This window comes from Mauremys reevesii, linkage group 18 (assembly GCF_016161935.1).
Source record: "Mauremys reevesii isolate NIE-2019 linkage group 18, ASM1616193v1, whole genome shotgun sequence".
NCBI lineage: Eukaryota > Metazoa > Chordata > Testudines > Geoemydidae > Mauremys > Mauremys reevesii.
Genome location: NC_052640.1, coordinates 7672558 through 7696491, shown reverse-complemented (window position 1 = coordinate 7696491; position 23934 = coordinate 7672558). Strand labels below are relative to the sequence as shown.

The 23934-nt window shown below is 45.9% G+C and overlaps 2 protein-coding genes across 15 annotated transcripts in view; one reads left to right on the top strand and one right to left on the bottom strand.

Moving 5' to 3' along the window:
* PITPNM2 (phosphatidylinositol transfer protein membrane associated 2) overlaps positions 1–11239 on the top strand; it is a 197565-nt gene extending 186326 nt beyond the window's left edge. For all 13 annotated transcript variants that reach the window (XM_039505374.1, XM_039505367.1, XM_039505373.1 and 10 more), the window contains 6 exons: positions 121–237; positions 530–678; positions 2000–2149; positions 2244–2427; positions 5814–5942; positions 6572–11239. In XM_039505374.1, the coding sequence (XP_039361308.1) occupies positions 121–237; positions 530–678; positions 2000–2149; positions 2244–2427; positions 5814–5942; positions 6572–6916 (1074 nt within the window). In that variant the 3' untranslated portion in view covers positions 6917–11239. The remainder of the gene's footprint in view (positions 1–120; positions 238–529; positions 679–1999; positions 2150–2243; positions 2428–5813; positions 5943–6571) is intronic.
* Positions 11240–12536: 1297 nt separating this feature from the next.
* On the bottom strand, positions 12537–23674 carry ARL6IP4 (ADP ribosylation factor like GTPase 6 interacting protein 4). 2 transcript variants are annotated; one of them, XR_005589606.1, is made up of 7 exons: positions 23524–23674; positions 19606–19811; positions 18678–19010; positions 16677–16794; positions 15972–16097; positions 13998–14067; positions 13599–13658 (listed from the first exon to the last, which is right to left on the bottom strand). XR_005589606.1 is itself a non-coding variant. In XM_039505385.1 (6 exons), the coding sequence occupies exons 2-6, from the start codon at positions 19796–19798 to the stop codon at positions 13602–13604; spliced, it is 771 nt and encodes a 256-aa protein (XP_039361319.1). In that variant the 5' UTR covers positions 19799–19811; positions 23524–23674; the 3' UTR covers positions 12537–13601. The 2 variants fall into 2 exon arrangements, 1 of the variants encoding a protein (XP_039361319.1); XM_039505385.1 differs by lacking the exon at positions 15972–16097 and having other exon boundaries at positions 12537–13658.
* Between the last annotated feature and the right edge of the window lie 260 nt (positions 23675–23934).

Genomic DNA, 23934 nt, shown 5'->3' with positions numbered 1-23934 from the left:
TGTCCATGTGTTTGGCATTATCATCACGATAGCAACTTTCCCTATAAACTCTGCCTTAGCCATGAGGTTCTGCTGGGAATCTAACTAGGTTTATTCTGTTTTTTCCCTTGACGTCTGCAGAATGTCACAGCCAACCACAGAATAAATGATGCCATCGCTAATGAAGACGGACCCCAGACCTTAACAGGAAGGTTTATGTATGGGCCATTAGACATGGTCACGCTCACCGGGGAAAAGGTACATTTGTCTTAGTTGTGCATGGCCCATAAATAACAAAAGACGTAGGCAGTAGTAGTTGCTGGCCAATGCTCCTTTTGTATCTGTAAATATTAAAAGAGAGAACTGTCCAATTACCTGCACAATCAAGCGCCTTTGCCTGTGTCCACTAAGAGCCTCCTCTGCCCAGCCTATCTATTGCATTACACTAGAGAGAGATTTGAGGACGCCATGTTCAGAACCAGGTTAAGATCTTGTCTAGTATCAAGGTTATTTAATAGTTCCTTAGTCCTGAACCTCCTTTGCCTCCCAGGTGGACATTCACATCATGACCCAGCCGCCATCTGGAGAGTGGATTTACTTTGACACTGAAATCAGCAACAGCAGTGGCCGGATTTCCTACGTTATCCCTGAGAACAAGCGTCTGGGGATTGGCGTATATCCCATCAAGATGGTGGTCAGGTGCTGAGCTTATGCTCATTTGGCTTAGCCCTCAGTTTGACAGGACTCTCTGAAAAAGACTGTAGACACGGCTCAGTTATTCTGATTGCATGATAGAAAATCCATATCAATGTTAACTGGTCAAGTGCAATTCTCCCTGAAAAGTGACTGTGTTTAAAAAGTGGCATGTTCTTATCAACCGCTCTTCTCCCTATTGTATTATCAGAGTCTGATCTGCTGACTTGATGGACAAAACAATTTTACTCTTGTTACCCTGCAGCACCAGTGATGGGACAAAGAGCTGTAGTCTGTTCTGCCTCCTGCCTCATCACCGGCATTGTTAACCGAGTTCCAATTGCTGGGCCAGACGTGCAACTTCATTGTCTTCAGTGGAACTGCAGAGCTGAGCGCACCTTGAAGACTGTTAACTTGCACTCGCCCGGGTTCCCCTAAGGGCAGAGCCTTTGTTATTAGTGATGATGCACAATGCAGAAAATGTCTAGCTTGACTTTTGGATCACCAGCAAGCATCTTGTCATTGGTGAACTGAACAAATCTGCTATAGAGACATGGAAACATACCTAAGCTGGAGCCCCCCACAACGCTAGTCCGAGTCACTGTAATTATATTCATCTAACATATAGGCATTTTCTGTGGGGCTTCTCGCTGTCGTATCATTAATGACTTTGGGGCAGATATTTAATAGGCACCTGGTGTGATTTTCATAAGTGCCCAACTATCACTGGGGAAAGGCCCTGCACTGCCTCTCAATGGGGTTAGGTGCTTTTGAAACTGCCACTCGGCAGCTATCTGCACATTTAGGTGCCTAAATACCTTTAAAAATCTGTCCCTTTATCCTCCAATAATGCTGCCAGGTAGGAAGTCAGTAGCATCATCCATTTGACACATGGGTAACTGAGGCACACAAAGATGACTTGCCAAGTCAGGAACAGAAGCCGTATCTCCTGAGTCTTATTCCAGTGCCTTACCCATAAGACCTTCCTTCCATTATCAGATCAGTGATAGTCTTCTCTACCACATGTGCTGAGATACAGACACAACAGGCCATATCTGCAGCTAGTATAAATCGGAGTAACTCTGAAATGAGTGGATCTGAGTTGATTTACATCAGCTGAGATGATCTAACCCTTAAGACACAGCAGGAGGTGTAGGGCCTTAGCAGAATTGTGTGTGTGAAGTGATGGCAGGATCTGACCCTTAATTCTGCATTCCCTGGTCATTTACTGTATGCTTGTGAATTGGCATTGCGAATGGGTCGTGTAGCTTTAATCTCTCAGCCAGATTTGTCCACTGTTTTTAACCCCCTATTCCTTTCCTTGTAGGGGTGACCACACATATGCAGACAGCTATATCACCGTTCTACCTAAGGGGACGGAATTTGTGGTCTTCAGCATTGATGGTTCCTTTGCAGCCAGCGTGTCTATAATGGGTAGTGACCCCAAAGTCAGAGCTGGTGCAGTTGATGTTGTAAGGTCAGTGGCAGGGGAGAGGGCTGGGGAAAGGCTTTTGTATTAACCCTACCTCAAATATAGGTCCATAATACACTGTTGTTTTTTTCCCCACCAGGCACTGGCAAGACCTTGGCTACCTCATTATCTATGTCACAGGCCGACCTGATATGCAGAAGCAAAGGGTGGTGGCATGGTTAGCACAGCACAATTTCCCCCATGGGATAGTCTCTTTCTGTGATGGGCTTGTCCATGACCCACTGCGGCACAAGGCCAACTTCCTGAAAACCCTCATTACGGACGTAAGCATGGGCTGTACTGAGATGTGAGCAAAGTGAGGGTTCATCCACTTGCCCCGGCTTAGTCAAGTCCTGACCTGCAGTGGGAGATTAACCTGCATTCATTTTATTTTTAGCCACCCCACCCCACCTCCCCTTTTCTTTTCTTTTCTTTTCTTTTCTAACTCCACAAAGGTGCCTGGGCAGTTAAAATGTGTTCGCTCCATTCTGCACTGTGCTGCAATCCTTGCTGCTCCCATTACTAAATGCCTGTTGCCATAGAGGGAATCACGATGATGGTGCTTTTTCCCCACCTGCTTAGTGCATTTCTGGATGCCTGTCATATCTGCAGATAAAGGGATGCCTTATAGCTAGAGGGCTGTCAAAGAGATTGTGACGTGCAGCCAACCAAAACCCAGAATTCAAGCCTGTCTCCATATTGGGCCAAATCCAGATACCCCGTTATTTGGGAAAATTTGGACTGGAATCTCCATGTTTGTGAACATGAAGATCTGGGGTTTGGGTGAGGTCCATTATATAGATGCCAAGTTCTGATCCAAAGTTCCAGTTCAGGGGCTTGGGGTGGACACATCTCTACTTGGAGAGTTGGACCAGATTAGCACTTGGACGAGAGACCTTTAAGGAACATCCAGGCAGGATTGATGGTGGGGGATCTTCTGCCATACAGTAATGAATGAATGCCCTCTCATGGTGCCATACCATCCTTTAGATGAAACAAAACCAATGTGCTCATTAGAAATCCCTTGGCACTTTTTGCAAGAGGCTTGTTCACCTTGTTGTCATGGCCAAATGCCAGCTGAGATAGTTACATTTGGTGTCCCTAAATTCCTCTTGTAGTTGAATGTTAGTGAAGTCCTTTTTGATCCTTGGATGCAGGGTTCTATAGAAGTGCCATATAATTTCCTTTATCTTTTGAAGATTGGCCTGCCCTGGCAGTGCTTTGCAGGGCTTAAGAAGACCTCCAGGTCTCCATCTCTTACTGCTTTGGGTTGGTGAGAATTGAAGTGGTTTAGGGTGATGCATATAGTGATGGGAAGAAAGTGCAGATTCAGGTGATAGCAGAGCAGCTAGAGAGGGGCTTTGACAGATCAGTGAGTGGCAGGACTTCAGTCCATCCCTTGCTAAGATGTTAGTGTTGTCAGGCATATCAGAATATGTGAGTTTGCCTGGCAGCAGCCAGCTGATGATGATATGGCACTGCTATAGCACCTTCCCTTGGAGGATCTCAAAGCACTTTATTGCTATCGATCAACCATCCTTCACAACACCTCTGATGTAGGTAAATATTATCCCCCTTTTACAGAGAGAGAACCTGAGACACAGAGCTGAGTTGCCCATCACAGAGAGGATCATCTGACGAGCCAGGCTTAGAACCCAGGAGTCCTAGTTTTCTGCTCTAACCATGAGATCACTTTGCCTCTCTCCAGCAAAGGCTGTGCATACTCTTGGTAGCAGGTGCACAACCAAGGAAGTAAATAGGAGTTAACTTCTTGGTTTGTACTCCCTATTCTGCAAGGCCCAGAGTATCCACAACCCCATTCAAATGTTCCCCTCACAAGATCTGGCTCTCACTCGCATGGAAATTAACCAGCAAGTTTTATAGAGGCTGTTGGTGCCATGGAGACCAGACAGTGTAATAAATGCAAAAGCAATAGAAAGGCACCAACTTTACTGCATGCAGTTAAACCCAGTCAATCCAAAAGGTTGTTATAGAGAGTGAAGAATGAAGTACAAAATAAAACCTACTGCACAGACTCTGTTTTTAAAGACTAGCACCATGTGCTCTTCGCCTGTGGGGACCCCCCAAGGTCATACTGCACACATCACCTGAGTGGAGAGAGAGCAGAAAAAAGCAACAAGAATGATCAGGGAGCTGGAGGAAAGATCACAAGAGCATATACTGTATCTGCAGTTTGGATATGGGATGCTCAGAATGGGACGTGCTAAATGTCTACTGCATGAGGAAGGTGTAAATTGCAAGGAGGGAAAGGAGTGATTTAGGGATGTAACTAGGAGGGGCTTCAAAGAATTACGAATGCAAATGTTTATGCTGAATACCAGAAAAACTTCCTGGCCAGGAGATCTACTTGTAGGAACAGTGTCTGGGGGAAGTGGTGGAAGCTTTTTAGCTTGTGACATTTAAAACTGGACTGGGCTGAATACTAGAAAATATGTTGAGGGGATTGATTCTACACTGGCCTCTGGGATTGGAGCAGATGTCACTGTCAGGGCTTTTCGATCTCTGATGTCAATGGGTCTGCGAAGTGCAGTCTTTGGACAGATTTCCATAGTGTCATATTTCAGCCTGGTAACTGATGGGCTTTTATCATGTCTTAGACCTAGGTTGTTCGAATTTCCCCTTTATTTCAGTGATAAATCAGGGCTACTTGGTGATCCCAAAGTTATCTAGCCCACTGGATCAGATATGCCATTGTGTAGCATAGTGAAACAATGTCTGTTATTCTAGGGCCACTGTGCCTTATTCTCCCTCCACCTTGACAAAACGAAAGCCCATCATTAAATACTGAATGCAGTGACTGTTGGAATCAGCTTCTAACTTGAAATCTAAGTCCAAAATGTCAAGAGTGAGCTGTCTTTAGAACCCCCTTGTTACAGAAGATGCTCTGTTATTATCCCTTGTTGGAAATCTACCTTTCCAGGGGGCACTAAGGTTCACAGATTTGCCACAGTGGGTCTTTGGCCAGCTTGCAGCTCTGCAGGCAGAACCAGATGGGTCCATGCAGGATACGCACCTCCTCCTGCAGAGCCCCAGCAGTTTTATTCCACCTCCACAGCTGCAAAATGATCTTCTCAAATGTCTGGCTAAATGGTAAATGAAGTATTTTGCTCTGTGTGAACAGAGCAGTAACTACTTATGGGTAGAAAAATCTAGTGCATCATGCAAGGTGATATGCATAGTTGTCTGTCTAAACTGCCTCAAAATCCAACAACATTAGAGGTGCAGTCTGGCTAACCCAGCCTCCAAACCAGTGTTGCGTGCGGCCGTCTCTCGGTGGAAGGGAATTCTTCATGTAAATAGTTACTGAATATATTGAAAAATGCTCCTCCCTGGCTACAGTGTGTATAAAAAGCCTTGGAACAGAGCTGTGGCGCCTGCCACACAAAGAAAAGACATTAGGTAACCATAGCTACATTCGTAGTGCAGTTCCTAACTTCATTCTGCCCTTGTATTCTGTAGTACAGTTAGAACAGCAATCGGCCTATAGTACAAACCCTTGGCACTGCTGTTAGTTAATTAGTACATAACTCTGCAGAGCATGGCCAGGTGGGGCTTGCAGTGCACTCGACTGGATAGTCCCACAGTCGCTGTGAAAAAGCCAAACGTGCTGAGCAGTGTCAGAGCATAAACTTGTTCCCTCTTCCCACAGCTCCACATGAGGATCCACGCTGCATACGGCTCCACTAAGGATATTTCGGTCTACAGCGCCATTAGTTTGCCACCCACGCACATCTATATCGTTGGCCGACCAACCAAGAAATTACAGCACCAGTGTCAGGTAGGAATCCAGGTTATTTCATTTGTAGAACACTCAAGTGGCTGATGCTGCCCCTACTGGAGTCAGTGGGAGTTCAGACACTAACTTCACCAGAAGCAAGATCAGACTATTTTGTAAAGAGGAAGTTCCCACACACCAGGATCCCTCCGCATCTCTCTGAGAGGTGTGAGGGCTCCTTGCTTTATGCATCACCACTATGGAAATAATGGAGTGAAAATACCAGTTGCTGTTCCACTGCATTGTGTTTTGTCGTGTTATATAATTAATTTTTATTAATCAAGTCCTGTCCACTTAAAAATCCCCCTTTTGTCTGAACTTGTCCCTGCCGTTACGTAGGCTGAGTAAAGCTGAAGATCAGAAGGGGGGAGATCTCTGTAGAGCTAGTTTCCTTTGTGCGTATGTCACTATCGGTTGCCTCCCCAGTCAGTTCCCTCTGCTGTTTTTGCGGGATTGTCACAAAGCAACAGGGGAAAGAAACATTTAAGAAAGTGATTGTCAAAGCACAATTGGTAGAGGGACTTGAAGGCAGATGTGGGATCCGAACCGACTGTGACTCCATTTTTTTTTTAAGTTGCTTGATTTCAAGTTGACTGTGTCCTGTTAAACCCCCCTGACCTGTTGTTTCACAGTTCATTACTGAGGGGTACGCAGCCCACCTTGCCCAGCTGGAGTATAACCATCGCTCCCGGCCTGCCAAAAACACGACCCGGATGGCACTGAGAAAAGGCAGCTTTGGTCTCCCCAGCCAGCCAGATTTCCTGCGCAAGAGGAACCATTTGCTACGTACCATCTCCTCACAGCCCCCGGGGACGAGCGGGAATGCCAGCCACAGACCTGAACGAACGCAGAGCCAGTCGGACAGCGATAGGGAGAGAGAGCGGGAACGTAGCCAAAGAAGCATGAGCATTGCCACGGGGTGCTGGGGCCGGAGCACAGCCTCAAAACTGGAATCTGGCACTTCAGGTCAGAAGTAGAGCCAGCCAGGAGCCAGCGACAGTCGGCCACAGCCACTGGAGGAGAAACAGAAGGAATAAAGGACAAGGCCAGCAGTGAGCTGGAAGGGTAAATATGGTGCTACTCTCTAACAACAACATGGTATGCTAGGAGGAAAGGCTGGTGTATTTTCCACATGGAATGTGCAGGCCTTAAAATGGCGTGTTGAATTTGCAGAGCACCAGCCCGAAAAACCATTTGAAATTAGGGAACCAAGGGGGAAAACAAACAGTTTCCAGATCAAGACCATGCTCTCTTCTGCCTCCTTTTCTTATCCAGGTTTAGTGACTGTAAATATGTGCCTCCCTCACCTTCTTAGCCATCAATCAGATACACGTGACTGAGTGTGATCCTCAGTGCCATGAGGTGAAAGGAGAAGTCGTCTGGTCAAACCTTTCACTTGGGTTGTTCCATTAGCCAGACTGAAAGAGACTGCTGGATACCAGTTCTTTTTTGTGTTTTTAAACTAAGTATGTCATTTCCAAGGTGCCGAGGGGCTGAAAGGAGAGTCGGCTTCTGCACTGGGTGAAGCAACCAAATGTTTTACATGTACAGCGAGCTTAGAATTTATCCACTTTGTACCCAGGAGGATGTATATCAGCAAGGCATTAACGAAGTATCAACTGCTGTTGGTAGGAGCCATATGTCAGCAGATTGATGCTCTAGAAAGTGGGGTCATTAGTTTTTTGTTTTTGTTTTAAACATTTTGAAAAGTGATGGAATTTAATGCATTAAGCTATTTCAAAAAAACAAGGAGTTTTTGTAGCTGTTAAAAACATCAGTCACTTACTTTACTGTATAGTTCTCCAAGTATTACTGCTGTATATTATTTCAGAAACTAACCACCATATATTTGCAAGTGTCTGAAAGTACCCAACAGCGAGATTACACTGCATTTCCTGTCATCAAAATGCAGAGTCCAAATATTTCACCACAATCCCCAACTCAGAGACATTTCTTCTTCCCAGGTTCTCTCCAATATCAGTAACAGCTTTCACGGGAACTAGACTTGCTTCTTTTAACTGTAGTTATTCAACTGTAAAACCTCATTGTTTTTGCACTGATAATTTTTAGAATGGAGACCTGTTACCATCTCATGTAGCTACACCTAATTGTTTGTAGTGCATGACAATTAAATATTACTAAGCCAGGGTGTGTGTATATATATATACATATATATATTATATATATAAATTTGTGCAGAAGTTTTTCCAGCAGTAAGGAGATCGTAAGGAAGTGTGCCAACCAAGTTGCACAAGCTTAAGAAAAGGCCATATCTTAATTTTCCTAGCCTCTCTTTCAGTGGATGTGTCTGAGCTGAGGGTTTGGTGCGCTGCCATGACTTGAATCTCTCTTGCACTGAGCATGCCAGGGTCTGGGAGCATTGCAGAGGTGACATTTCCAGTCGGCAGGACAATGTGCTGGGCTGCTTACTAGCACCCCCTACCCACCACTGCAGAAGAGGAGATTGTCAGCCACAAGGTATTCAAAGGTGAAAGACATAATTTAAGGAGGAGCAGAGGAGAACAGTGCCTAGAACAGAGGGGTTGCCTGAAAGCCCCTTAGCCCTGCCCCCTCCCAGGTCAAACTAGCCAGGATTTCTGCATTTCCAGCCTCAGTGAAGGGCACAGTTTCCTTCTTGCACACACCAACTGGGGTATGGGAAATCTTCACACTGGGATATTTGGGGCTCCCACCTACCTATTTCACATGAAGATTTTATATTCACAGCACATTCATTGGCTAAGTATTATCCTGCTCTCCTCCACCACAATATACTATGTTTATATCACTTTCTACTTACAAGGATCTTATTTATAACAGATTTTTTAGACTGTCTGCTTCATTTTATGAACTGTTTCAGTACTAAGTGCAGCACTTCTGCACCGAGACGCACAGCACTGTGAACACTGCTCTGCTAACTGGCTCAGACCTGCAGTAGGCAGACATAACTCATCCAAACATCAAAAATCTATTTCATGACTACTGCTTAAACCTCAAGTTTCAAAATTAATTTAGAATGTGTGCTCTATCCCTCCAGCGATAGAAAGAGGACAAGGTTTAACTACTGAGAATGTCCAGGGTGATGGAGCTTTAACAGATCCACCCACAAACACAGTGCATCTCACTTACTCTTAGATAGCCTCATTGCAAACTACTGCGCCATTCATCTTTGATAATTATCATATTACAGAACATACCTACAGATTTTTACTACTGAAAAAATTACTTCCCTTTCTGCTGACTCAGCCTAGTTACCTTGAATGTATATCCAAAGCTACTGGGTAAAAATGTGAATTGTGTCGTAGCTTTTTGCTAGTTGAATATTGTACCAAACTGTTACCATCTGACTTAGAAGCAAGCCACAGTCCATTCTGTAAAGTAACCAAACCATGATCACAAAGCGTATTTGCAAATTTGGATATGGCCTTTACAAAGTTCAATCGTACTCTGAAAGAAGAGTCCACAAAGCAAGGCATGACATGTACATTTTTTTTCAAAATGCAGATGAGATGTTAACATTTTCTTGTGTGTAGATAGTGTAAAACTGAGGATAATGTAAATGTTAAAAGAACAAAAGTGGGTATATACAAAGTGAAAGTTATTTATTTTATGTAGAGAAAAAGTGTCTGGAGGGAACAGAACCTTCAGAGATTATTAATATTAAAATGTAGCTTTTTTTGTTTCAGGCATTATGTACAAAGCAATTATTTTATGGACCAAGTTTAATGTAACTGTCAATGACCGCAGAAGTGCAATATTATAATCACCTCTCCATCACTCCGTATTTTAAACCAATAATAATCAGTGAGACTGACAATCATAGCACCTGTGTCCTTGACCCTTTGTTAAGCTTCTTGGATTTTCCAGCTTCTCCCCCATCTGTTTCCTTGTAAGAATCCATACAGAGAAACAATGGTCGTGTAGAATCTTTGTTCATCACTGCAATAATATCCCATGATGTGGCCATGTATTAACATGAAATATGGGGATAGGTTTTTTTCACCCATACAAGTACACTGTAGTTCCCCAGGAATCTCTCTTCTCATACATCCCTGTCTTCGTGTCTGTCTGAAGCGAGGATCACTTTATTACTCTGTCGTTCTAAGAACAATAGCAATAGTTGAACTTTGTGTTTATAAACTGCTCTGAAAATGTTCTAGGGAGTGGTGCATTTCAAACAAAATCTCTTTCCAAATGCACAAAAGAGGCTCCTTTGGGCTACAGTTAGGGAAAGCTGAATGTATTTTCCATTCTTAGTAAAGGGGCACTGTCAGGTTAAAGACCTTATTTACCTTTGTTACAAATAACAGTTCTGAGTTGTTTGAAACAGAAGGAATATTAAAAGTTGGTTTTACTTTTCACTGTTATGCTGGTTAGTTCTTTTTTGCATTCAGCAGCTTGGCCAAGGAAAACAGACGAGTTGGTTCTGGTAACTATCACTTCCTGGTTCCCATGCACTCAGCACATGTTTATATTGCAAGCACTGGACAGAGAGATTTATTTTATTGGGGTTTTAAAAACACCACCTGTTTCCACTGAAATTAAACATTTGTGGAAACATTTCTGTGGATCTGATTTTCCCCCCCCCCCTAAAAAGCAGCTTTTCTGTCATCTGAACATTGCACAGAAACCTGACACTGTCCCTTTCTATTCTTTTTTTAAAATCCAAACTGTCAATTTAATTCCTTATTTTCTTCTTTTGATAAATTATTAAAAAGGCAAAATTTTAATACCAAAAAACCCTGTGTCTAGTGTTAGAAGATACGTTCAATGAAACCAATAGCTAACCAAAGGGTTACTACCAAACTGCTCTTCCCACAAGCAACCTGCACTTCTTCTAGTAGCCCCTGCTCTTCAGGTATCTTCACCTTTGCTGTATTTTCCTATTAGTTCTAGAAGCCTTACGTTTTTCTCCCTCTCCTTGTATGAAAACCCTGGATATTGATATCCTTGACTGTCAATTTTATATTCAATAATGTTCTATTTTATTTATAAAAAAATCTTTTAGGGATACAGATGGGGGGGAAAACTACATCATGGCTTAATTTGACAGACACACCTGCACCCTGCCAGAGAACGAGAGTTAGACCCGAGTCTGCCGCTTCCTGGTTTTCATTTTGTGTATTATGTTGTGTGTGTGTGTGAAATACTGTTAAGATCTGTTTGCTTGTATGTAACAAACCATAACTACTGTACAACTTCCTTCTCCTCCTTGCTGTTAGTGCATTGTTCTAATGCCTGGGTGTGCTTTGTGTACAGTATCTTTGTACATTACACAGATTAAAGAAACGGGAAGGCTACTTTCTGTGTCTGCTTCTTTTGGTGACTTACAAACTGACAGTTAATGCATCACAAAAGCTAGGAATTGGGAACTGAAAATGAGCCGGTTTAATTAAAGTGTCCACTGGGATTAGATGCCAAAGAAAAAAATGGCAAAGACGTAAACTGCTGAGCAGAAAAATACAGGGGCTGCAAACATTGACACAAGGCAAATGGAAAAGAGAGAGACAATTACAAGCACACGGTGCTCTGAATTGCAGATGTTCTACAGCCAGCGTGTGAGTGAAATGATGGGCCACGGTAAGTGAATCAACGACAGCCAGCGGAGTGAGAGTGGAGAACAGGGAGACACCCAACAGCATGTGGGTGCTTCACTTGAACTGGCTGCCAGTAAATGCAGCTGGGGAAATGCCTAAGTCAGGCTGGCTCAGGGGCCGTCTCTCATTCCCACACATTGCCTGCTGTCAGCGCTGCTGCCTTACCCTGACCCTTCCAAAGGGGGAGGCTCGAGAGCTGCACCCTCTGCTGTTCAGTACAGGCAGAGATTTGCCTGGCTCAGCCCCCCTTCGACACCTACCTGTTTGTCCAGGCTTGTCCCCCTCTCATCCTGGCTGCTGTGAGTGTCCTTGTTAAACGTATGAGCCCAGGGAGGCTTGTGCCATAACTGGCTCCTTTATGAAAGGGAAGTGTGTTGTCTCCACCTGAGCCATGTGCCTAACCCCCAGCTACTAGAGGAGGAGGCCTGCATTAAAGGGAACAGGAAGAGGCACTGACAGGAGACCTGCCAGCAGACTAGCTGAATCCTTATATACGTGATCAGCCTCCCACAGTCAAACACCTCCAGTCCTTTTCTGAGGCTAGAAAAGTAACACACGAAAACTAGTTCAAACCATACAGAAGGACCATTTCTTTTAAACAGGCGGTGATTTTACAGTTCAGAACAAGACTTTCCACCAACAGGCATCAGACCCAAGTGACTGAAGAAGTCTGCGGTGGGATCTGTTCAATAGGGTGGAGTAAAGGGACCAAGGAAACTACGAAGTCACCAAGGTAAGCAGGTAAAACAGGCGTCTCTAGGGGGAGTCAGTTTGGTACTTTCTAGGTCTTGCACTTCGCTAGCTGTCGCTGCTCAGCTGTGGTAGCATAAGGTCAAAGCTCTGACCTACTCTACTTTCCTTAGCAAGCCACTGGGTGCAGAGCATGGGGCGAGCGTTCGCTGCAAAACTTCGGGTATCAGCCCAAACACGCACACAGGCTGGTTTGTAGAACTGTCGGCCATTCACACTGGCACATAAAAGAATAACTTGGGCTGCTGGATTGATTTAACCAGTTTATTTTTTACAAGTTTTCAGATTCACCATGTTGGGGGGGGAGGGGGTCAGAAGACTGAGTTTTCCTGGGCTCCTCTGCTTCTGAAAGACCAATTTCACTAACAAACCAAACCTGCCCCTTGCACCTTCGTACAGTGATGAGACAAAGAGCAAGGAAGGGGCATCGCTTTGGTGCAGGGACATGAGCAAGGCTGCGCAAACCCCTGCCCATTACACTTAACCCACTGGCAGGTACAGCAGCCGAGCTCCCGGTGCAGCCTGCCATCAAGGGAGCCAGTGCTAATTAGCTTGAACCTGGACCATGCCAGGTGCCTTCACCTCTCACTGGCTCAGTGAGAGAAGGCACCTTGCAGGATGTGGACCTAATGTTGCAGCCTGCACAAAGCTGGGGCAATGTATGAATGTGTCTCTGTCCAACCAAACACTGAAGTAAACACAGGGCAAATAGTCATTCAAAGAGCAGGCACATAGCAACCACTTGTGAAAAATGATTCAAGGTGGCCTCATTTCAGGGGAGCACTGTGGCAGTCACCCCAATATCAGCGGGTTATGGCCGCCTGGTACCTGGGCATTTGCCTTAGAGCTTGGAATCTGAATCACCATCAAGGAAGTGTATTAAAGATAACGTAGTGTTAACTGGGTCGGTTTGTCTCCTCCGGGGACTCAGCATTGTTGTGCTGATGGCACCCATGAGTTCCCTGATGGGATTCTCACTGCCTGACAATCATGTGCTCAATCATTGAGCAGCAGTGGGTTGAGCCTCAGAAAGCCACCAGGTTGAGAGCAATGTTGGTCAGGTCTTAAGGACTTTGCATGGACCGGCAGAAGGGAAGCCATGGCTAAAGGGGAGGTGCCATCAAAGTCACTCCCTCCTCCAGGCAATAGATGGACCCAGCAGAACAGGACATGTGCAAAGGGTAAAGATCCTGCTGTGTCAGACACCGATCTCGTCAGTGCAGGGAGAATGGGGAGCTGTCTGCTTTGGCAGATTAGTGTCTCAGTGAGCAGAACAAGAAAACCACCTTTCCTGATGTACTTGACATCTGGACTGTCACTGAAGCATCCCTGTCCTCATCTGGAAGGCCAGGCCGTCTCCTCGGGTGGCTTGCTGTGAAGGAACAGACAAACAGGCACTTATCGGCCAGTCTTCCCAAAGAATCATGCTTGGTGCTTCCATACCACCTACCTGTGAGAGGCTGAAAGGCCTCTGCCAATGTGAGTGATCAAACCCACTTCCATCCTGGCTAGGTAGGATTTATTCTCCCCGTTTGACAAATGGGAAAAGCCAAGAGAGAGGCTGCAATTTCCCCAAGGCCACGCAGCGAGTCAGCAGAACTCAGCTCTCCTGCCCCCCAGGCATGTGTTCTAGCCCATATTTTCTGCTTTACAAACCCAGCTTAGGGCCTTGCTGGCTCCAAAATGTGTCTTCAGTACAAAGGCCGTCTACCTTGTTAATCTCTTTGTGTCTTTCTTTGGTGACAATTTCTTCTAGTACTTCTCCATCTCCCTTAATAAGCCTGTAACAGAAGCACATCAACACAACCGGTAAAGTCTATCAGCCATCCAGTTACCAGCTGTCAGCAACACATTGCTTTGTTTCCCCAGCGGCAGAAGGCAACGTGCAATGAGGGTTCTGGCCCCATTGAAGGAGTGACTAGATCACCTCCCTCACGCGCCCACACGGCTAATGTTTCATGCTGAGGGAGACAGTATTTTGCATCAGAAGACGTCCAACAAGCTGGACTTGTTGAGAGGTAACACCAGCAGCACCTTCTGTGTGAGCATGTGCTCCAGAACAGAGTCCAGGGCCTCTGCCAGCCCAGGCTGGCTGCAGCCTGGTGTCCCACCCAATCTCTGGGAGGGTGGCAGCTTTGCAGTGGCAAAAAGGCTCATCACATGCTGGGGCTTGGGCCAGGTGCTGCTCTGACAATCTGGTGTAACTCCACTGACTGGTGTAACGCTGTCGTCTGTTTTAAAGATGAGGGCGGCTCCACTATAGAACACCGTGAGTCGGGCTTTAGCCAACCCTCGGTAAATGGCCTTTGCAGCCTTTTCCATTACGCTGCCTGCAGGATTAAAACCAGCAAAGTCCTGCTTCAATACGCTTCTTCGAACGATGCCGTGTAGTGAATGTATTGGGAACAAGCTTCCTCTCCCAGCCTTCCCATGAGGTAGGATCTGCCGGGCTTTAGGCAAGCCCCAGCCCCACACTGAGCATTCCCTAGAGATCAGGCATGCTGCACATCAAGCCTAGCAGGCTAGTGTGCTGCAGGGAAGACACATGCTAAGGAAAAAGAATCTCCCATTTTCCTATAACTCGGCGTGTGGATTTTCTCAGCAATGGGAAACTGGGTTGGTTGTTCCCACTCTCAAATTTAACGTGTGCAGAGAGCTTCCTTTATGGCTGAGGAGGGGCAATGCAGAGGTTTAAGTCCAGTCCCTAGCTGCACATAAAAGTTGCTGGATCATCTAGTAATCGGACAAGCGTTTGACCTTTGGTAATAGAACTGGAAAGGACCCAGTGCGGCGAGGGAAGGGGAATGGTATCAAACCAGCAAATCCAGTAGCAGAATCATAGGCGGGGCTCAGCCTCTGAATGCAGAATTGGAATTTAATTGTCTTCATTATGTGCCTTACGGGTAACTGACATTCATGCAAACATCTTTCCTGAGCATTGCTAGCTGCCTTCTATTTTAAGAACTGGCTCGCCGCACACCATTTCCTTCAGCGTGATATTTTCTATTCACTGTAAAGATGCAGTTTAGTGAAAACAGGGTCATTTCTACTGCTTTACTCCTGTGGGCCGGTAGAACAGAGGGGCAATCGCCCCCAATTGTGCAAATAAACCCCTCTGGCCAGAGGATCTGTCTGTAATAGGGACTGGATGCTTCAGACTTGACAGGCAAGCATCCAAAACAGCAGCTGCCGCCGAAGGAGCAACGTCTAACAGTTCCGAGCTTTGCTGTTTTCTGACCTGTCAGCCAGATCCGCTGGTTCAGCTTTTATCCCCACACCACATCTTAGAATTTCATTTACTTTGGGGAAACTGATCTCCCCCTCAGTGGAAGGAGGAAAAAACCCTCCACCCTGAGTAACAAGGCTTCAGCCAGATCTTGCAATAGCTGCTGCTCTTGGCTGCATTCTACAGCTCATACTGAGCACAGGCCATCAAGGACTCAGCTCTGGGAGGCTGCCCATGCTCTGTAATCCCTCTGATTTCAGTAACAACAGAGAGCAGTCAGCACTACACAGGACGTGCTTAGCACCTGGCAGGATCAGACCCTTACTTGGCATCTTCTAACAAGAATAGTCTCAGCCTGTCTGCCTAACACAGGAAGCCTTTTTCTCCGTCCCTCCTTCAGTCCTGGTACTTTGATCTGAGCATCTCTGCTAGTCAAGCAGAGACCAGTGTGATTTATACCTTCGTGTCTGGGCCTGAAAGCTTTAATCTCAAGCTGGCCTGATGGGTCACAGTGTTCAGCTTTCACACTAAGAGTCTGGCAAGGTAACAATGAAGGCTCAGGAGCTTGCTGCTGAGTGACTGCCCCTGGAGGGGAGGTAAAAAGGGATTTAGTGAGAACCCTGCTTTTATAAACAGCAAGGACCTGGTGCTAAACCAGCATATGCTTCTGCCTCTTTGGAAAAGCCTAAAAATATTCTGCTGCCCCATCTCTCTCCACCCTTCAGCCAGCCTCATACACAGCTAGGAAACCAAACTGTTTCACTGGTTTAAATACAAGATGTGAATTCCTGTCCACTGTTCAGAAGCTTTGCGGATTGTAAGCTCTTTGGGGCAGGGACCGTGTCTTCCTAGGTGAGTGTACAGCACCTAGCACCTTTTGGGCCCTGCTGCGGTACAAGTGATTCATCCTAAAATATACCCCTTAGTGGATATGCTGAACTAACTATGATTGTTTAGCTCAATATTATCTACTCCACTTACCCCTCAGCTGGTATGAGTCAACTAGCTCTGTAGACTTTAACAGAACTCTGCTTATAAGCATCAGCTGAGGATCTGGTCCCTAGAATTCTTGTAACGATGGAAATCCTGCCTCTCCAAATGCTCCCAAACAGCACTGTTTCTCAGCTATTGTTTCAGGACCCTCTTTAACCCATGGGACTGTACCTTGTTCTTCCCGTTTCAGGGTCCACGACTTTTCTGATGACACTTTGCCTTGCGTCCCATTCTTCTTTCGTCATTGGTTTCATAGCCTGGATGCGGGACTTTTGTTCATCTGTCAAAACTAGAATGCAAACCTCAATGAGCTACTTGAATAAGAATAGCAAAGAGTCCTGTGGCACCTTATAGACTACCAGACGTATTGGAGCATGAGCTTTTGTGGGTGAACACCCACTTCGTCGGATGCACGTCTGATACTTGAATGTGTGCACATAGGTCTGTCTTCTGCCAGAGGATCATGACGCAGTTATTATGGAGCACTACTCTGTGCAGTGCACCGCTGAAAACACTTGTTCCAAAGAGCCACCTACCCCAAAAAGCTTGAACTATTTAAGCCTCACGCTGCTCCTCTGAGGAGGGTATTGCTAGCTCTGTTTCTAACGAGTAAACTGAGGCCTGCAGAACAGCTAAGTGATTTGTCCAGAGCCACACTGGGTGAGATTTTCAAAAGCACCCAGCATTTGCCTGACACACCTCCTGTTTAACTCAGTGATAAAATTCCCATTGATTTCAATGGGAACAGAGTTAGGCCAATGCTGAGCACTTCTAAAAATCTCACCACTGCTCCAAATGCAGAGATGGGACTAGAATCCAGGCATCCTGGGTCCCGCTACGCTACAGACATTTAACCCTACACTTGTCTTTGCAAACCCTCTTGCTAGCACTTCTGCTTGGAACATTTTCCTTTCAAATACTATTCTCCCCTGCTTATTTATCCCCCTCATCCGCTCTCTTTCCTTTTACCAGTAAGGAGGATTTAGAAACTTTGTAAATATCTTTAAGACCAAAGAGGGGAAATGCCGGGGGAAGGCTGGGCTAAATGCATTTATCCAAAGCAGGTGGTTTTGGATTCCTCCCTTATCAGCAAACCTTCATAAGTTAGCACCTTCCCCCCAGTGGCTCCATTACAATTCCTCTGTCTAGATGGCCTGCTTCTGGGACTGAGACTATGTGGCCTGCCTGCCTTATGTATATAATTACCCACACATTAAAACTGAATTACTACCTATTGTTAAAACCAATCCTCTTTCAGCCCTAGCATACACCACATACTATAACCCCTACTGCTTTGATAACAGACTTAGGAGAGTTCTCACCAGGACTAGATAACACACAAAGACGAGATAAATAATAGTTTGACATGAACAAGATCTTTCCAAATAAATCATAGATTCTGAGAACTGAAGCAGGGATTTGTGTGTCTCCAGCTGAGGGATCAAAGCCTCATCTGCTTTTCTTAGTGTCACAAACTCAAGGAGCATATAGACCTTACATTTCAAATTTGAGGTCTGAGGTAAAATTTTCCAACACACCCAAATGACTGAGGTATTTGAAGTCCCACTGAGTTTCAATGAGACTTGGGCCGTTTTTGAAAATTTGGCCCCTGGTTTTGTATTTCTTGCACTCTCAGCTCACCCATGAGATACACTGGAAGATCTGGGGCACATTAAATCAGTGGTGGATACTGTCTTGAGGACCAAGACGCAAGAGATAGCGCTACATTTGTGTTCATTCCTTATCTTTCCTCATGGCTTTACATATGTGAGCAAAGGAACATGCAGAGAACTATCAGCTTCACATCGTGAATGCCAATACCAAGTGCTTCATGAATTCATTGCCTGTGGGTACACCCGTTCATTTTCAACTTTTGTTCCCAGATCACAGGCAATTTTAACAAGCTTACAAGCAAAACCATCAATTTGGGTCCTCATGTATACTCATGGTTGCTCAAGTTGGGCCACTGAAATTAAGAGGGAAAAGGCATCCACGGTTCATGATCAGTGTTCCTTATCATGCAATTTCTAATGATCCTTGGATGAGACATTAAAAGAATCTGCTTCATTAATGAGTGGGAGAGTCGCATGGATTTTCTCAAATGGCGTGTCACTTCTCTACTCTTTAAATGGGCAAGTGTGAGTTTTTTAAACCTGGAAACAAGAACATTACCTGGGCCAGGTTCCACCAAAGCTTCTTTCTGCCACTGTTCCAGTGATGGGCCTGGCACGCCTTCCACCGTGGCTCTCTCCTCTTTAGGCCGGTCCTTTGATTTCTTCTTTGTTTTCTTTTTTATTTTTTTCTTCTTCCTCTTTTTGTCTTTCTGTTTTGTTCGTTTCTTCTTGCTGTGTCTCCTCTTTTTCAATTTGGATTCACTGTCACTCGAATCAGCTGAAGAGGAGCTGGAGGAGGAGGAGGAGGAGGAAGTCCCAGAAGACGAACTTGTCGTCTCAGAGGAGGAGGCACTTGCCTTTCTCTTCTTCTTGTCTTTGGCCTTCTTCTTCTCTGCAACACATTAAGAAGGGGGGGTTTGGAGAGAACATTTGCTCCATGGCAGCCAAAGAGTCTGTCGCATTCTGCATTTCAAGCTACAACAGTCCACAGTTCTGGCTTTGTTGTTAGTGTTTTGATTTGTTCAGTCTGCTGAGCAACCTAACGCCACAGCAAAATCCCACTGGGCTAATACTTCTATATTATCACAGTGGGAGGGGGCTACCAGTCAGCACCCCTCCTGTATGCCTAGATATCCCAAGACTGGGGCAGGGGCTGGACTCCATTCAGGCCCTCGAGGCTCATACTACCCAGGGACTATGCAACCCAGAGGCTTGGATTTCCCTCACAGGGCTGGTCAGCGAGGGGTGCCTGAATGGAGCTGTGACAGGCACAACGCTGAAAGATCTGCATGCTGGAAATTGTTAAGGCTCTAGAGGTGTCAGAACACAAGAGTAATGGGTATGAAGTGTGTGTTGAGATGATTGTATAAAGTTAAGCACTGTGTATTCCCCCAAGGGCACACCCTGTGCATATGCCCCCGGTTGGCTCCCAGAACCCTGTGAGAAGTCAGCCTTCAGCAGTAGCTATCACCCTCACCTGCCCTTACCGTCTTTAGTAGATGCTGAGCTCGACCTGCGTCTGTGAGACCTGGATGCCTTCTTCCTTGGAGGAGACAGGCTGCTCCTCTTTGAGTCTTTACTGCTTTTTCTTCTTTTCTTTTCATCCTTTTTGTCCTGCCTGCTTTGAGACTCGCTTTCACTCCTGCTTCGGGAGCGTTTCCTGGATTGGCTGTGAACCATTGTGCTTTGATTCCTATTTTAAACAATTCATTTTTCTTTCATTAGTGGTAGTAATAAAGGACAGTGAAACTTAATTCCATCTAAGGAGACTGTCCCAAAGTATTCCTAAACACAGCAATTCCCATTCTGCTCCACCTATAACTAGGAGGCCCGCCTTTGTTAAGCACCCAGTTTATGCTTGTCCATTAAGTAGTTGCTGAAGACAGGTTTAGCGGATTACATTAGACTCAACTTACAGACACTCTTCTCCTGAAACTATGTGAAAATCTCTGACAAGCGCACAGGGGGTTACTCTGTTACATAGCAGTGGCCAGGCTGGCTGGGTTCACTGAGCCCTTCCCAGTAGTCCACACAGGAGTGAGGGACAGAGAGCTGAGGGGACTCCAGAAGAGGGTTTTTAAAATGCTGTTTTTCTTTGCACTACACAATCTTTAGGCAACTGTTCTGTGCATTCCGAACAGCCCTCTTTGATTAGATTTGGCATGAGACTTCCACCACTCTCTCTTCCCCCTTTCTTTTAAATGTCAGCAGCAGCTACTGTGACACACAATTTCACAGCTTTGACGATTCAGCAGAGGGCAGTGATAAACACACTTTATTACTGTATAGTCTCTGATCATTTTTCATCCTTCTCAGGAGCTAAGAGCTAGGGCTTCTACTTTCTAATCAATGCCTAGGTATTGCCCCCATTACCGTTAGCAGGAGTGTCACATGCTCTTTATGGCCCCATAGACCCAGACATTGCATGATGAATACTGCCACAGCTGGCAGCAGCATTAAAAATTCCATTCAGAACTGAACAAAGAGGAATCAATTACCGGTTTATTTAAAATAGTGACAGCAGCCACTAGCTAAGGGAAAATAATGAATTTTTAATCATTCAATTTACTTTTATAAAACAGATTCCATGCTGAACTGGCACCTTTTTCAATCAGCCCAACACACTGGCAAACCAATCTATGGTTAGATACAAGCTCACATTCGTTTAAAAACAAAACAAAACTGGCATCAGCGTAATTGTAGCTGGGAAAAGCTCTCATCTCAGATTTGCTTTAAGGACACGTAGTAGTAAAGCTGCAAGGAATCAGATCCACACACCAAATCTACACATACGTAGGTTTACAAAAATACCGAAATCTCTTTCACTAGGTCCTCGAAGACCCAGATAAGCCCTAGAAACACTATTCTGATCTCAGAGACACAACTGCAGAGACACAATCCTGTACCATTAGCCGGTGTGGACAAAAGTGCAGTAGCTGATTCTACAAGAATTCCAGTGATGATAAAGTTCACAGATTCACGGCTCAGCCCAGACTGTATGTGGTTATTTCCCTGAACTGCATTTTAATATGTATTCCCTGTGTGAATGTCAATGAATGCTGACATTAAACACTGCCTTTCCGTTCTAAAAAGGCATCTGATTTTGCCCTTAGATAAATGGGGAAAATAATGAGCCAAGTTTTTCCAGGGCCTGCTAGATAAGCTGGATATGTGTTTGTTTTGGAGTCTGAATCAGGGTAATGAAGTTTACAATGAAGACTGAGAGAATGTTTTCCCAGCTGCAGAAAGGTCTCAGCAGTCTCAAAACCCAGAGTGGAATCTTTTAGACACATCCTGCTAGAGAACAAGTCACTAGACCCTCGACCAGTGATACTCAGACCTCAATAGTTCAGGAACCAAAATTATTGATCAACATTAGCCAAGAGCACCATAGTCGTATGAATTCCTTGTTTCACTTACACACACACACACACTCATACACACACACAAAATTCTCACAGCAAAATAACTAAGTATTATTAACCAATTGTAGTTGATAAAATAACACAGTAAAAGCATCCTGATAGGTTAATAATTAAATCACACAGTGTTTAAATATCATGTGCTGCAGGAGACGCATTAAAGAGTCACTTGTGGTTCCCAAGCCTCTGTCTGAGGATCACTGACCTACACAGCTCCCAACCGCGGTGCTCCGCTTCCTGCTGCCGGTGAGTGCAGGGAGATTGGGGAAAGGACGCCCCCCGTACTCACCGACGGCGGGAACCACAGCTCCGCACCTGGGCCTGGCAGAGTGGAGCAGGCTGGGGTCAAGCTGCTCCGCTTCCCGCCACTGCCGGTGAGTGCCTGTCAGGGGTTGGGGTGTGTGGATAGGAGTCGGGGCAGTCAGGGGACAGGGAGCAGGGGGGTTGGGTATGGGGTGGGGTACTGGGGATGATTAGGGATGGGGGTCTCTGGAGGGGCCCGTCAGCGGACAAGGAGCAGAGGGGCCAAAGCAAGTTTGATACAACGCGGTCTCACCTATAGCACGGTAAGATTGTTTGGCTCCAGAGGACTGCGTTACATCAGGGTAGAGGTGTACCTCCACCAACTCCCCCACTCCTTTCACATATCAGTTGAGATTCTCTCTCCTCTCCCTAGTATACATTTCCTAATTTCTCTTTCCTTCAGCTGTTTTACATTTAATGTGGCAAAGCTGGCAATACAGCTTGTGTGCAAGATAGAGTGAAAAACAGAAGCCCAATCCTGCAACCTTTAGTGGGGAGAAATCTTTATTCCCAGAATAGTTCCACTGATGTCAATGGGACTCCCTCTGCAGGATCATACAGCTTAGCAGTGCTACAATCACACACACCCCTGTTTCAGAGTGGTAGCAGTGTTAGTCTGTATCAGCAAAAACAACGAGAAGTCCTTGTGGCACCTTAGAGACCAACAAATTTATTCGGGCATAAGCTTTCGTGGGCTAAGACCTACTTCATCAGATGCATGGAGTGGAAAATACAGTAGGAAGATGTGTATACATACTACATGAAGAGATGGGAGTTGCCTTAGCATTTCTAACGAGACAATTCAATTAAAATGGGCTATTATCAGCAAGAGGAAAAATCACTTTTGTAGTGATAATCAGGGTGGCCCATTTCAAACAATTGACAAGAAGGTGTGAGTAACAGGAGGGGAAAATTAGCATGGGGAAATTCGTTTTTAGTTCATATAGTGACCCATCCACTCCCACTCTTTATTCGGGCCTAATTTGATTGTGTCTAGTTTTCAAATTACCGGTAATTCCAGTTCTGCAGTTTCTCGGTAGAGTCTGTTTTTGAAGTTTTTTTTATTGAACTATTTGAAATGGGCCACCCTGATTACCACTACAAAAGTGATTTTTCCTCCTGCTAATAATAGCCCACTTCACTTTAATTGGATTGTCTCGTTAGAAATGGTAAGGCAACTCCCATCCTTTCACATACTATGTATCTACATCTTCCTACTGTATTTCCACTCCATGCATCTGATGAAGAGGGTCTTAGCCCACGAAAGCTCATGCCCAAATAAACGGGTTAGTCTCTAAGGTGCCACAAAGACTCCTCGCTATTTTTACACACCCTGTGCTTTTCATCAGTAGTTCTCAGTGCTTTACAAGGCAGAGCAAGTGCTGTTATGCCCATTTCACAGATTGGGTGTCTAAACTCTACCCCACCCAGACTCTGACGCAGTGGGTGCTGGCCCTTTAAGATACACAACAGGCCGCTGGCCCTTTAAGACTCCCCCTTCTCCTCCATTCCTGCTAGATACGGTCCGTCCCCGAACAGCACTGCGCATGCGCACCGATATCGGCCCATGAAGGCTTTGCGGACCCAATCTCGCCCCTCATTCCTCCTGCCAGTGCTCGTCCCCCTCTCCCGCCCGGCCCCTCCCGCGCAGAGCCAGGCCGCCGCAGGTAAGGGACTCACCCTCGTGGCGCGGGGCGCGCTGGAGGGGGCGGCACAGCCCCGGCGTCTGTCGCTGAGCGACCCCCGGGAACGGGTCACTCGGTTGGTTTCAGTTCGTTGCCTCGCCCACTTCCGCTGTTCTTTTGTTTTCTGGGTCCGGTGGGGAAACACAGACACCGCGCATATTGGTTCCTACCCCGGCTCTGCCTGGGCCGGGGGAGCAGGGCTGAGCCCGAAGGAGGAGTGCGCCCCACTGGGACCGGCTGGGGGCAGCCCTCAGTGGGGTGGGGGGCTCTGCCCATAGCAGGGTGTAGTGGAGTCTCCCTCTCGGGGTGATGGGGGAGCCCAGGTATTGGTGAGAGCCAGGCTGGCTGTGCCCTGTGGACCAGGGGGCTGCAGCAGGGAGGAGACGGGGTTGGGGGCGCTTGCTGT

Bases quoted from the DNA above. Each gene is read 5' to 3' on its own strand.
- ARL6IP4 (XM_039505385.1), bottom strand. From the start codon at position 19,798: ATGGTTCACAGCCAATCCAGGAAACGCTCCCGAAGCAGGAGTGAAAGC. The intron at 16,795-18,677 runs GTAATGTTCTTG...TTTGCATTCTAG, and splicing joins TTTGGTGGAACCTGGCCCAG to TTTTGACAGATGAACAAAAG. The intron at 14,068-16,676 runs GTACAGTCCCAT...CTTCTGTTACAG, and splicing joins CCTGAAACGGGAAGAACAAG to GCTTATTAAGGGAGATGGAG.